The sequence below is a fragment of the Euphorbia lathyris genome, chromosome 1 (genome assembly GCF_963576675.1).
Source record: "Euphorbia lathyris chromosome 1, ddEupLath1.1, whole genome shotgun sequence".
Lineage (NCBI taxonomy): Eukaryota > Viridiplantae > Streptophyta > Magnoliopsida > Malpighiales > Euphorbiaceae > Euphorbia > Euphorbia lathyris.
The window spans coordinates 106,691,958-106,705,857 of NC_088910.1; the positions used below are offsets into that span (position 1 = coordinate 106,691,958).

The 13,900-nt window shown below is 35.5% G+C and overlaps 1 protein-coding gene across 3 annotated transcripts; it reads right to left on the bottom strand.

The window, feature by feature from the left end:
* Positions 1-476: 476 nt before the first annotated feature.
* On the bottom strand, positions 477-9,230 carry LOC136210524 (protein arginine N-methyltransferase 1.6). Of its 3 annotated transcripts, XR_010678098.1 has the most exons (16): positions 8,618-9,230; positions 8,244-8,475; positions 7,856-7,981; positions 7,079-7,243; positions 6,880-6,998; positions 6,712-6,791; positions 5,809-6,074; positions 5,511-5,744; positions 4,551-4,624; positions 4,339-4,432; positions 3,976-4,125; positions 3,822-3,896; positions 3,322-3,418; positions 3,040-3,204; positions 1,935-2,820; positions 478-1,753 (listed from the first exon to the last, which is right to left on the bottom strand). XR_010678098.1 is itself a non-coding variant. In XM_066001812.1 (15 exons), exons 1-14 carry the CDS (start codon positions 8,974-8,976, stop codon positions 3,050-3,052), a joined length of 2,226 nt encoding a protein of 741 aa, XP_065857884.1. In that variant the 5' UTR covers positions 8,977-9,230; the 3' UTR covers positions 477-2,820; positions 3,040-3,049. The 3 variants fall into 3 exon arrangements, 2 of the variants coding, with proteins under 2 accessions (XP_065857884.1, XP_065857883.1); XM_066001812.1 differs by having other exon boundaries at positions 477-2,820; XM_066001811.1 differs by lacking the exons at positions 478-1,753; positions 1,935-2,820 and having other exon boundaries at positions 2,827-3,204; positions 8,618-9,229.
* Between the last annotated feature and the right edge of the window lie 4,670 nt (positions 9,231-13,900).

Genomic DNA, 13,900 nt, shown 5'->3' on the forward strand with positions numbered 1-13,900 from the left:
TACACCTTAACCCTTAATTTTATCTCGAGACTCCAGTATCTTTTATTTTTGGGTTTGATGTTTGAGTGTAATTTCCAGATTTATTTGTTAATTAATCTTGTGAAAACTTCTAATGGAGTGTCATCTCACTTTAAACAGTCCATGCTTTAATTGCTAGCATATTTTTATTAATTAATCTTGTGAAATAGGTTTTAGTAATGAAGTTTCCTTAGATGCTTTTGGATCAATTGCAAGTAAATAATATTATTGGATGAAGATTGTGGTTAGTGTTTGCTTAATAAGCTACAATCCGTTGACTTAAATAATTATTATTAGTTTTCTCTTATTACCAATATAATCTCTTATTCCCCCCCCCCCCCCCCCCCCCCCCCCCCCCCTCTTTTTTTTGTTTCATTTTTTACAACAATCAACTGCAAATATTTGACAACAATAAACTCTGCATATATCATATGAGTTTTACCTACATTTCAATTTCATTCCAACAGCAAATATGTAAGATTATGTATATAAGATGTATATGTCAAATTCAAATGCAAAAAATTTAGTTTTATACATTTCGAAACCCTGCATCCCATTGAAGGTCTGCATTTTATTAAAAATCTCGTAAGATAACACTTTTTTGCAATTCTCGATATTTGTCGCATTTTCAAATAACACGACAGAAAACAAAAACTATACTATGTCTCGTTTGTCGCATTTTCAACTAATTCGTTGTTCTCTGTTGTGGTTTGTAGAGCTCTCAAGAATTCACGTGTAAGGTTGGATCTGTCATGTTGTAATCTTTGAGTAGAGGATACTTGAAACCCCTTAGGCATCAGCTGACTCATGATTTCAACACTCAAAGGAGTATCCACGTCCGTAGTCTCTGTCATCCTGGACTCTAGCCCTTCATCCATCATCACATGCCGAAGCTCACTCTTGATGAGATTATAGACTTCCTCCTTTAAGGAAGATTCATTTTCTTTCAGCTTCGACTGTTTGTGATCATGATATTCTGGAGATCTAGAAATCTCCAACTTTTTCTTATGGGCTTCGTAACGACGAATAGAGATTTAGTGGAATCATGACGAACGCCCCTACGCCGTTTTGGGGATCTGCATCCTTCCTGCTTCGGAACATGTCTGCTAGGTGAGAGTGAATGATGACGCCTTCGATGCGAAAGGCTTTTAGTTCTTTCTTTAGATATTCCTCTAAATATCTCAGGCTGAGACTCCTCGAAAACTCCTCGTTTCCTGGGACATGTTTGTGCAACATGATGTCCCGTAGAATAAGCAACTGACCCTTTTCCGTAACCATATCTCCCAGCATCCCTTGCCTCCTTCAGCTCTAGACGCATAACCTCCATTTATGTAGCATGCTCCGCTCGAAGGATGTTCATGGACTCTTGAACATATCCCATGTTATATATCAGTGCCTGGTTAGCCCGTCCATAAAACTGCGTTGCTCAGGATCCAATGACCCTAAACAAGCATCAATTCTTTAGTCTAAAGTTGGTGTAACTATCATTAGTGAAAGTGGATGATTGCGAGAATCAACCAGCCCACGATGAAATCGGCTGAAGTACCAGGAATATCTTCAACCCGTTGATTAAGCTGAATCACCGACTAAACTATAGGTTGCATCGTAGGTTGAACTACGTGATTAACAATTGAACTTTGAAATTGAACCATCTTTCTACGAAAAGCGATCCACGCTCACCGCACCAAATGATATCCTTCTTTTTGTAATCTACTTTCTGGTTGTTTCCGATGACCTGAATCAATGAACAACAATCAGAAAAGGGATCGAAGGTCCGACGAACTCTCTCCGATGCTAAATTCAGTGAATATTTGAGGAAATGTTAGACCAACTTACAGCAATGAAGTAAGGAATTGAGTTAAGAAGTGATGAACCAGTGTCAGCTGTTAACAGATTATAGGCAAAATATTATGTACCTGGACACGTGGTGATGTTTGTTTGGTCTTTCGAACCCTATATTTCCGTTTCGAAATAAATGTGAACTTGGGAAACGTGCCTTTGGAATCTAGCGTGATCATTGGTCCACATGTCATCCTAGGCAGCTTCCGAAGAGATATTAGATAACCGAAGGTCAGCTTTGACCGAAGAGAAGCCTGTACATGGGCCTTAATGAGATTGGGCCTAAACGTTGGCTTCGGGATACAACCGAAACCCATCAACTTATGGCGCATTCAAACGGCACCATATCAACTAATATTTAGAGGGATTTTCCAATCAGGAATCTTGACCGTGCATCTTACTTCCCTAGTGTTGAAATTCGATACACATCGAAAGGATTTCACCGTTATCAGGCAAAGTATGTGAATGATATCCTAGATCATGCTAAAATGATCGATTCAAAACCCTGATTAACACCAATGACCACAAAACTCATCTTGTAAAAAAAACATCAGGCATCCCGCTATCCTTTGGAAATGAATATCATAATATTGTTGGAGCACTTCAGTATCTCACACTAACTCGACCGAACATCTCTTTTACTGTTAATAAACTTTGTCAGTTTCTTCATGCCCCCACTGATGAACATTGGAAAAGTGTCGCACACATTCTTCACTACATCTGTGGTACCACAGATCATGGACTTGTGTTTTTTCGCTCTCAAATTCGTTCACTTCATTGTTGATAATGATTGGAGAGGGTGTCCTGGTGACAGATGATCCACAGGAGCATTATGTGTTTTCTTGGAAACAACTTTTAGGTATTGAACTGATCGTAATAATGACAAGCAAATTACTTGTCAGCTGTTAAGTCCATGAGAGAGCTGATCAAATTGAGATTCAAAGACACAGCCTTCTGAGATATCTGCTTAAGACCAAAATTGCACAATCATTGTAAATAGGTAATGGCTAAACCCTCCTCAATTGTACATGCGCTTGACAGGAAAGAAATGTTCTCAGGCTATGATGTGCTATGTGTACATAAATAGGTAATGGCTGAACCCTCCTCAATTGTACATGCGCTTGACAGGACAAAAATGTTCTCAGGCTATGATGTGCTATGTGTATACAAGTGTCTTCATACCTCTCAATGGTTATGAGAAACCATGTTTGATGGTGAGTTCGCCATTTGCAGGATCAAATGATGCTTGGATTACTGCAGAATGACATTGGCCTTCAGTTGATCCATGGGTTGAAACTGCCACTGGTTGTGCCAGAAGCTTCACTCCTTGTTTCCGGTGTCTTTGATCTGAAATGAATATGTCCATCACCAAAAGAAAACTATAAACAATTGAAGGTTGTATAATACACGCTACATTAAACATCTGTGTAAGGTATGTGAAGTTTCTGTTGGACCAAGTAATACCTGGCCCAGTTGATAATACCACATCATTCTTTGCATCAATTACCCAGTCAATCCAAAGTGCAAAACCATGGCATATCCCAGGCGCAGTAAATTCAACCTGTAAGTGAAGTCTTCCATTAAGTACTTAAATGCTAAGGGCTCGATACGTTTAATTTGCCAGCCTTAATTTTAACTGATTTTTATTTGATACATGACCTTTTTAAGCAATAACAGTTATCATCTCACAACAGAAATCAACAGATTGACATGGCATGGCATAGATGTTGACAATTGACATCATAATAGCCTATGAATAGACATTTACAACATTTACATTCCAGAGACAATTGACATCATAATAGCCTATGAACAGACATTCAAATTCCGCAGAGTAAGAGAGACGCAGAAGTTTACAACCAAAAAATGAAGGCAACACCGACTGATGGATTTAGTTACTAGATTAGAGATCCTACTCATGTCTGATATCTGCATAGACAATGTATAAATATTAATAGTAATACCTGGACTTCTCCAAAATGTGAAGTTATAGTTTTTGAAAAGTCAAACTCCATGATTGTGAATCGCTCACTGAGTTCCTAATAGTTCCAATGTAGGTCAGTAACTTGATTGTTTTTTAAAAAAAATTTATCAACGGTAGCTTGAGCAATAAATTACCTTAATCTCCCCACATTGCCAGATAAATGAAGCCAGAAAAGGGCTCTCATGTGGTGGGGGTAATTCACCACATGCCCCTAAAGTGGTATTTACAACTGAATGGTCAAAGCCTTCAATCTTACTTAAGCAGCGGCGGCTGTTCCATAGATCCTGCAACGTTCAAATATATCGATTTCAGTGTAATATTCACACGTCAACAACAACAACAATAACAAAGCCTTAGTCCCGAAATGATTCGGGGTCGGCTAACATGAACCATCATATAAAACCGTGAAATCAAGTCGTGTCAGCGACACAAAATAGGGAAAAGAAAAGCAGTATGTGATGGCAAATTAACAAGATAACATGCAGTTTTTTCCTTACTGGTAGAGACATGGCACAGGCCTTTAATGTTGCTTTACATGGCATAATTAAGGCATCATCAGAGAGAAGAGCATCCAGCATAGTCCGAATCTTCCTAAAATTCAACCCACCATAACAAGAAAAACATACTTCAATTGCAATACCTAAGTGAACATTCATTACGTATTAATAGAATAATGTTAATGTAAAAGACCAAACAAGTTAACATATACCAAAATCGCAGATTTTGCCATGGAAGCATTCCATCATATCTATAGAAATATGGTTCTCCAATCAATAGATCAACCTGCATATAGAGCACACAATTTCATTTTGCCAAATGCAGATAGAAGTACAATACTGTATCATGCAATTGAACAAAGTCTTGCAAGAATACAAGAATATGATTCAGGAATTCCACCATGAGTATCAGGTATGATTGACTCAAGTTCCAGAAGGGTGGGGGAAGCTACCCGCTTGTGCAGTTAATAACCCTCCCCATTCACCAGAGAGGCAAAGAGTGATATGGAAGAAATCACAGAACAAAGTTTTAAATATCTACTACTTCAAACTGTTTGAATCTATGAAGCACGGACTCTTCCCCGGGGTTACCGTGGCCATGTCGGACTCGCCCGGGACTCGGCGGGGACACGGGACACGGATGGGACTCGGCAGTGACACGGCGAGGACTCGGCTAATGGTGAAAATATGTAAAAGTTTAGGGTTTTTTTTTATTTTTTAAAACCTATGTTTCAATTACAAAATTTGACAAAAAAAATCTAAACTACATCTAATTCTCACTTGTGTATCGCGATTATAAACGCATAGGGCTTCTTTCTCTTCCTTCTTCGATTTGTTTTGCGATTTACGATTCTTAGCGATTCTCCTGTGATTTCATCTCCTGCTATTCTCCTGCGATTTCATCTTCTTCCTTGTTGGTGTCTTGTCTGATTTCATCCGCACCAAAATCCTTGCGATTTCATCCTTGCTATTAGAGAATGACTTATTTGTGATTTAGCAAGTTTTTTTTAATGTATTTTTATATCTAATATATGTATAATTAATTATATAAAATTTGCCGTGTCCCGCCGCACCAGTGTCTCATATTTTCTAAAAATGTCGTTTGCCGTGTCCGCACCCGGTCGGTGCTTCATTGGTTTGAATATGTAATTTCAGTGTTCCAGCTGACTTACCTTTTTCTGATTAGTATCATGCAGAGTCAAGCACTTCTTGTCTAGGAAAACATTTACACGATCTGCAGTAAATCCATTTGCATCAGCTACAGTCTTGAGATATTGAGCACCTCCCTCCCGCAAACCAGGAAATAATGATATTATATGTGCTGTCTTTGAAACATGAGCAGCAGCAACTGTTAAAAAAATACTATCATCTGCAACAACGCATAGTGGTTGAACTCTTCCCTGAAACTGCACATGCCTGTGTTTAGAAAAAGTATGCAGAAAATAAAACCAGAGAATAGAGAGTTCTTACAGCATTTGTTAGAGCTGTTAACATAGATGACCTCCATTTACTGTCTCCATAGGTAGCAATTCTTTCAGGAGGCAGTGTCAGGTGAAAATCGTTAGCAGTAAATTTATTCTGCCTCATCTCAGTATGTTCCATTGCAAGAGTATAGAAGACACTAGTATCAGTATGAGCTGCATGTAAAGGAAGCCGTTCACCCTTGCCAACAATTACCCCTTCCCCTGGAAGGAACCAGACACACTGTTTCCAATGGTCACACCAAGTACCAGTGCCTGGATGAGCATGACAGCTTCATTAGTTTCATAAAACAAAACCAGGGGTTTATTAGTTCATCTCAACAAAGAATATTTTTATCTAGTTCAAAACACACAATGACTATCGATATTGTTTGGCAGATATATATGTGAGACCTTTTAAGCATGTATATGAAAACAGCAAAAAGTAGAATGAGAACATATTTCGTGTCCTATAAATATAATCTGTAAGGAAATGCAAAATATTGCTTATTTAATTGAACCTTTATTATGTTTATTAGAATTAAATATATGCGTCACAACACAAATTTCTCAAGAACCTAACATAACTGAAAGAAGCATGCAGGGGCAGAGCTGTAAAATCACCAATCCAACGAACCCACTGCATATATAGACACTTGATGATTCCCTACTTAAACTGTATAACTTTACTGATAAGACAACAGTGCACTTTCTGCATTTACAATGGCCTAAAATGGAACATTGAAAAAAATAAGAAGCCAAATTTATCATTCATTTAAACCCTTTGTACAACAAATTGATTCACATGTTCGCCAGAAGACAGGTGATGCATGATTATATCATGAAAAGAATCTAACAATAACAATTACAACATAAGCAAAACAAGAAATTGAAAAATGATTTTGGAATTTACCCATGTTTGTTGGCAAATCTATCCATCTAGGAGCTGTGGAATAAAAGATTGTCCCTTCACGATCAAGCTGAAGCATCCACCTGGACATCCAGAAACAGAGTACATGATGAAGTATAAAAACATCCTAGAAAATGTGACAAGTATCAAGGCCAAGTTAAATTTATTTACCATGATACTACAGCATGAACTCTACCACCATCAATGGCCTCAATGAGGAGCTCAGTTTCCCCATGGCTGTCTGGCCGTTTCCAGAAGTCAAATTCAAATGTTTTGAAGGGTTCTGACAGCTGGATGAATCCTAATTAGAGTGTAAATTAAACCACTTGTATCTCCAAGAAGTCTCTAGAGAAGTGATTATGGTCATTACCAGTTTTATATCTTTGGAGATTGCATCACAATGCATGGGATGTTGCTGCAATTTGACACGTAAAATAGTATCCGAACCATTTGGTACAAGATGGATGCCATCTGATGCTTTTGCTTCATTATTATATAAATCATGCAGCTTCCAAAGGAATTTACTTTCAACCAGCTAAGCGAGGAACAACCAAAATTTGCACAAACAAAAATATGTGATACAGTAAGCTTCCTGTGATTAAGAATCCTCTCTCAACTGTAAGTATAGTCACATCACATGAACAATAATACTAGGAACTAACGAAATAAAAAGATAGGTAAACAGAAAGCTACTTCAATGCATAACAAGCAAAATAGCTACAAATAGCAAACTAGAATAATCATAATTCAAAAGAAAGTTGAGTATATCTATGTTTCAGAAGCCTACTTTTATTAAAATTGCGATAACTTGTCTAAACCTCCACAAGGATGAACACAACATCAAGCATTTTCACGTGTTTCGATGAAAGACATATCAGTTTGGTTTGACTTCAAGTCATTCCTTTGCATGGTTCAATAAATTATTCTTATCTGCAGAAATTAAAATGAATATTTTGAACAGGCGAGATCTTTCCAATAAAAGCTTCAAAGAACTGGGGAAACAATTCATTTTGTGATATTTCCGGTCAAGGTTTCAATTTATCATAAACGGGATTCTGCTAGGAACAGAGGTAAATACATCAACCAAAGAGATACAAGAAAAAAATGAAATATATAAAATTAATGAATATATAGGTTAGCCTAACACCTGGGCATAAATTGTTGCTTTATATGGTACAGTTACTGGATTTTCCACCAGAAGCATGTCATGTGCATTTTGCAGACTCGGTATTAACCCTTCACCCAGTAACTCAGAGTCTAATATCTCACTAACCTGCAGGCAGAAGAATTCTTCAGGATGTCAAGCAAAATAACTAGATACCTGACATGCCTGAGTCGGTATTAAATAAATATCCATTCAAGCTCTGCATTCTTTTATGCATTACAATTTATAAAAATTAGTCATCATCAACATGATCCATTTACCAATAAAATATGCCTATGTTCTTTGGTTACCATCTCTTATTAGTAGTCTGGCAATCAAGGTAAAGCAAATAAAAACCAGGAGACTAAAAATGCTCATTACAAAAACTCACCAGCACTTCTGCACGTGAAGAAATATCCACACCCACTCTGAGTTCATCAGACCGCTTGTTGATCAAATTTATGTTCCTCCCCATACCATTGAGATGCAGAACTTTTCGCATCAATTTCACCATTGGAAGGTATGACTCACAAGCTGTCACAATCCCATTAGAATTAGGATTTGATGAGTCACCAGCACTCATTGCTCGTGCAGCCATCATAGACAGCAGCCCAGTTCCAGCACTGCGCCATAACAGTAACGAACTTAAACAGCAAAAACAAGCTCTTTCCAAAACGAATTGGCTATAGCAAACATCGCATTATTGAATTTGATGGATAGCAAATCAGAGGTGAACGAAGTAAAAACGAAAATTAAGCTTAATACCCAATGTCAAGCACATGGCAAGGCTTGGTTATGGTCTTTTCAATGGCGTCGCGGAATGCTCTGTTTCTAGTGGAGTCATTGAGCATGTCCAAATACGTCGTCGTAGCAAGGAGATTCTTGTTGGAGTTTCCAACGGTTTCTTCTTCTTCTTCGGTGTCGTGTTCTCTGATAATGACCCACTCGGAGTTACCAGTGAGGGGGTCAAGCTTTAGGTGTAAGATGCTTTGAGAAGACAGGGAGGCCATGGCTCGAGCTGGTGCGGAGTTGAGGAGTATGTATTGGAAATGAGTAAAAGGAGAAGCTACACGAAGTAAAGAGGGAGAATGGGTAATTAGGGTTTTGGAGAGTAGAGAAATCATAGCAGCGAAATGGATGCTGGATACTTCGACATGCTGCAAGCGGCGATCGACGGCATAGCAAGCTGCAGGCACCAGGTAGATGGCAACTAAAATGTGTATAGACTAGGGCGAAAATTATTTTGGAATTCAGCTATTTTAAAAATAAGGTTCAGTTTAGTTCAGCCGTTGGGCTACTGCAGTTTGCTGTTTATGCTAGTAGATTATCAAATGTTCGGTAATGATTAATTGATCTTGTTGCTATGCTGTTGATAAAGTAGATATTACTAGATTCAAGTATACTTTTCCATTCGAGTGGGAAGAACTTTAAAGAATGACTTATCATAGTGCAATTAAGTACAAAAACTTCTTGTTGCTCAAAATGTTGCGAATGAGATAGATCATATTTAAATTGGAGCATGATTCATGACTCCAATGAGTATATGAAATATGGTTTAAGTGGAGGGATTACGTGTTACGAAAAATATATAAGATATGTTTATCAAGATTGGAATCACATCTTACTAAAAAGTAAAAAAAGTCGAATATAGAGGATTCAATATCGAATGCATGGCTTTTTAGTCACTCTATAGAATGATGCAAAGTCTAGTAATGTTAAAGAGGCTCTTTCATGCCCCGTAAATAGACAAGTGGATTAATTCAATACAACAACAAATGGACTCTATAAGATTTAACCAAGTTTGAGAGGTAATTGATCTACTAGATGGAAGAAAAGTTGTTGGGAGCAAGTGGGTTCTCAAAGTGAAGCAAAAGACTCATAACATTATTGAAATGTACAAATCTCATCTTGTCGTCGTCAAGGGTTATACGTAATAGGAAGGGATAGACTTTGAGGAATTTTTTTCACCTATTGTAAGATTTACATCTATCAGACTAATCTTAGTTATTGTAGAAAGTTTAGATCTAGAGCTACATCAAATGAATGTAAAGACTTCTTTTCTCAATGGAGAATTAAATGAAAAATTCTACATGGAACAACATGTAGGTTTCATTGAACCAGGTTGTGAATAAAAGGTTTGCAAATTGAATAGTTCAATTTATAAACTCAATATTTTAGACAATGGTACATTCGATTTCATAATCAGATGATTTTGAATGACTTCAATCTAATTGAAGAGACTGTTGTGTCTACACCACGCTTAGGTAGAAAATTTGTCATTCTATCATTACATGTTGATGACATCCTGATAACAGGAAATGTAATTGAATTTATAAACCAGATCAAAGTTTGGCTCAGCTCAATGTTTAAGATGAAAAATATGGGTGAAGCCACGTATATTATATATTGGAGTTAATATTCCAAGAGATCATTTTAAGAAATTATCGGCGCCATCTCAAGAGGCCTATGTTAACAAGGTTCTCGATCGATTCAACATGTGCGGTAGCAAACCCATAGATAGTCTGATGACAAAGGAAATCAACCTCGGTACATATATGATTCCTCAAACACAAGAAGATATAGAACATATGAAACATGTTCCCTATATTGGTGTCATAGGTAGTTTGATGTACACTATTAGGATGGTGAGTAGATATCAGTCCAACCAAGGACTAACATATCGGGCAGCTGTTAAAAGAATATTAAGGTCTGTGGATTATTCTTTCTGTTAGCAAAAAGATCTCAATCTAAGAGGATACACATATGTTGATTGGGTGGAAGACTTTGACGAAAGGAAATTCATGTCAGGCTACGTATTTTTTCTGAGGAATGATGTTATATCATAGAGTAGTAAGAAACAAACGTGTGTATAATTTTCCACTATGGAAGGTGAATCGTACTCCTCAACAATTCAAAAGGTAGTATGGTTGAACAAATTCTTGAATCATCTGAATGTTACTATCTCTAATACTCCAGTTGTACTTAATAGTGATAGTCAATTTGTTATTGCTTTCGTTAAGGAGCAAAGATAACATATCAAGACAAATCGCGTAGAGATTAAGTACCACTTTGTTATGAACCTAATTGCACGCAAAGCAGTTAGTATGAAATATATGTCGATTCATGACATGGTTGCAAATCCCCCTATCAAACCCGTCAAAAGAGATGTTTATGTTAAACATATTAGATCCCAACCATGTCATGAGTCGACGCATACTTCTGTTTCATGTATTTTGTGAACATGAATATTTAATAAAGGTTTCATGAATTTTTAGAAGGTTAAAGCTAGAATTCTTTCTCTTATAATTCTGATCATTGGTTTCTTTCTCTTCTAATTCCGATCATGCTAACAAATTATGGAAGGTTAAAGCTATAATTATTAGAAGGTTTAAGCAACAAAAATTCAAATTTAACTATATGATAGATGCTTCCTAGCATTCATAGTAGGTGGAACTTATGTTCCATTAAACTCAAGCAACAAGGTAGTATCGATAGAGGTGATTTAGAAGGCAACATCACAACAATGGACTTGTGTATTTTTTAATGACATGAAAATATTATGTTTTTTTTTAATAAACTTGGTTTGCTTAGCAATATAATTTGATTAATAGACGATGATCGGATGACGGTGATCGAGACAGAGAAAGACGGTGTAAGAAAAAAGAGAAATATGTGAAAAAGTCGATGCTTGAACTTCTGACTACGGAATGAAGTTAACTCATGGTTAGATTGAACAATCGCAAAATCAGAAGAAAAAGAAACCTCAACAATAATAATCACAAAATTACAATAGGAAGAAATCATAATAGGAAGAGGAAGAACTATGTTAACCGATTGGAAGATAAAATTGAAAGAAAAACATGAAGAGAGATGTTGCTGAATGAAATGAGAAATGTTGTTACTGAAGGAAGTTACCACACTTGAAATTAGAGTTAATTTTTTTTTTTTGGTAGAAACAGGAAATGAAAAAATTAGAGTTAATTAAATGTTAACAAAGTTGGAATTAAATTTAAGTGTTGATTAGAATTAAGGTGATATATGTAATAAAATAAATGAGAGACACAGAAGGAATAACCATTAGATCTAACGGTGAAAATTCAAAGCATTCTGAATCTTAGATTTAATAAGTCTAGATCTAACGGTGAATGAACAAATTCATTTATTCATTAAGGCATGTGAAATTCCTGTAACCAATTAACAACAAATTTGATCCTAAAGGTACTTGTGGTTTGGAAAAAAAAGATGTCACTAAATCATACTAATTGCATATTAATTGACGGTGGAAAAAGAGCAGAGAAATACTTGATACGGGATAAAATATTAAAATCTTATTTTATATTTTGATAACGAGTACAACTTACTAATATAATATGATAAAATTTATGGGCTATTAAATTGTTTATCTAAATAAAATCTAGGGTTAATAGATGTAATGTGGTTTCATACAGTGGCGGAATTAGGACTCCAAATGATCCGGGGCTCAAACATATCAGCAAAAAGAAATTCAAAACGTCAAAAAAAAAATCGAAATTAATTATGCGGTTGATGATAAATTTTCAAAGTCCAGCCCGTTAGGACTGGATAAATTTTTTTAAGTCTCCAATGCATTAAAACTGTAAACATGTTTTTATAATTATTAAAAAATAAAATAAAAATAAATAAAAACTTTTTAAAAAATATGAGATTGAAAGGAGTCAAACATAGGACCTCTCAAATAGAAATAAGCATCCTTAACCATCTCATCTACCTTTAAACATTAAAATAATACTACATAGAGTCAATGTAATTCTCTTCAAAATATTACCAGACATCATTACTAATTTTTTTTTCTCAATTCTCCGGCCGCCTGCCGAGGCTCGAGCCCCCCTAACCCCCCCGGTTCCGCCTCTGGTTTCATATATTTACAGACTGGTATTTATGATATTTTTTTATTAAAAAAGTACCCATATAGTTTGTAAAGTTTTCATTGTTTATTGACATTGCCAAATTTATCTGATAACAATCTCAAAATGAAATTTTTTAAAAATTATAGTTGTTTAGTATTATATTTACTATGGAACCACAATTTTAATTGTTCAAAATCATCATTTTTTAGAGTTTACTCTCTCTAAATATTAACTTCTCTCTCATAAAAAAAACAACATTTAAATGACTTCAAACCTAAAAAGTTGAAGAACTAAAGTTGCTTAAACTATCATTTAAATCTTGAAAATTTTATAAAACGATGTTTTTATCAATCAAATTTATAAAAGTCAACAAAAAATAAAAAATTTACAGCCACATGCTTACGTTTGTAACGAAAAATACCACAAATACTCATCTATAAATCCGTAAAATTACGAGACATCTATTTGTAATTAATCCTAAAATCTATTATAAAACTAAATATTCTAATTAAATCCCATTTAATTCATCAATTACTAGTTTAAAATTTAAAAGAAAAAGGAAAATAAACAGAAAAAAAGACATTCATCTAAATGTTTCAAAAGCTAATCAAATTTTGAAGTGATTCATGTGTTTCAGTCCATCTTTTAAATAAGTTATTTGCACTTTTATAAGTGGTTTATCTTTGATTTTTGTTTTGTCCATTTCAAAAGCAAAAATATAATATTTTTAATTCGTTTCTATAAATAAATATTCAGTTGGATTCCATTATGTTAAAAACATTATTCACAATTAAATTAAAATTGTTATTTTATGTTGTCTTTCATTTTTTCTTTTATTTACTTTGTGTTTATATTCATCAACATTTTTTCTGATGTGGTGGACTCGGAGGGGGATTGGATTTGGGGCTTTCCTTAACCTGGAAACGCTTCTGAAGATTCGGGGTGTTAAAGTTAGTAGTAATGAGGAAGATGGGGATAATCACTGTTGGTCCCTCACAAACAACGGGGCTTACTCTTGCAAATCTGCGTTCGAGGCATTTTATCTCAATTTGGATCATCCTCCTTCATTCGTTTGGAAAAACATTTGGGCCTTGAAAGTTCCCTATCGCATTAGGAGCTTCTTGTGGTTTGGCGCTAAAGATAGGTTGCTTACGAATGTGGA

Coding starts and splice junctions, on each gene's coding strand:
- LOC136210524 (XM_066001812.1), bottom strand. CDS start 8,976: ATGATTTCTCTACTCTCCAAAACCCTAATTACCCATTCTCCCTCTTTA. Junction 7,244..7,855: donor AAGCAACAATTTATGCCCAG/GTGTTAGGCTAA, acceptor TTCCTCGCTTAG/CTGGTTGAAAGTAAATTCCT. Junction 5,745..5,808: donor TAACAGCTCTAACAAATGCT/GTAAGAACTCTC, acceptor AGGCATGTGCAG/TTTCAGGGAAGAGTTCAACC.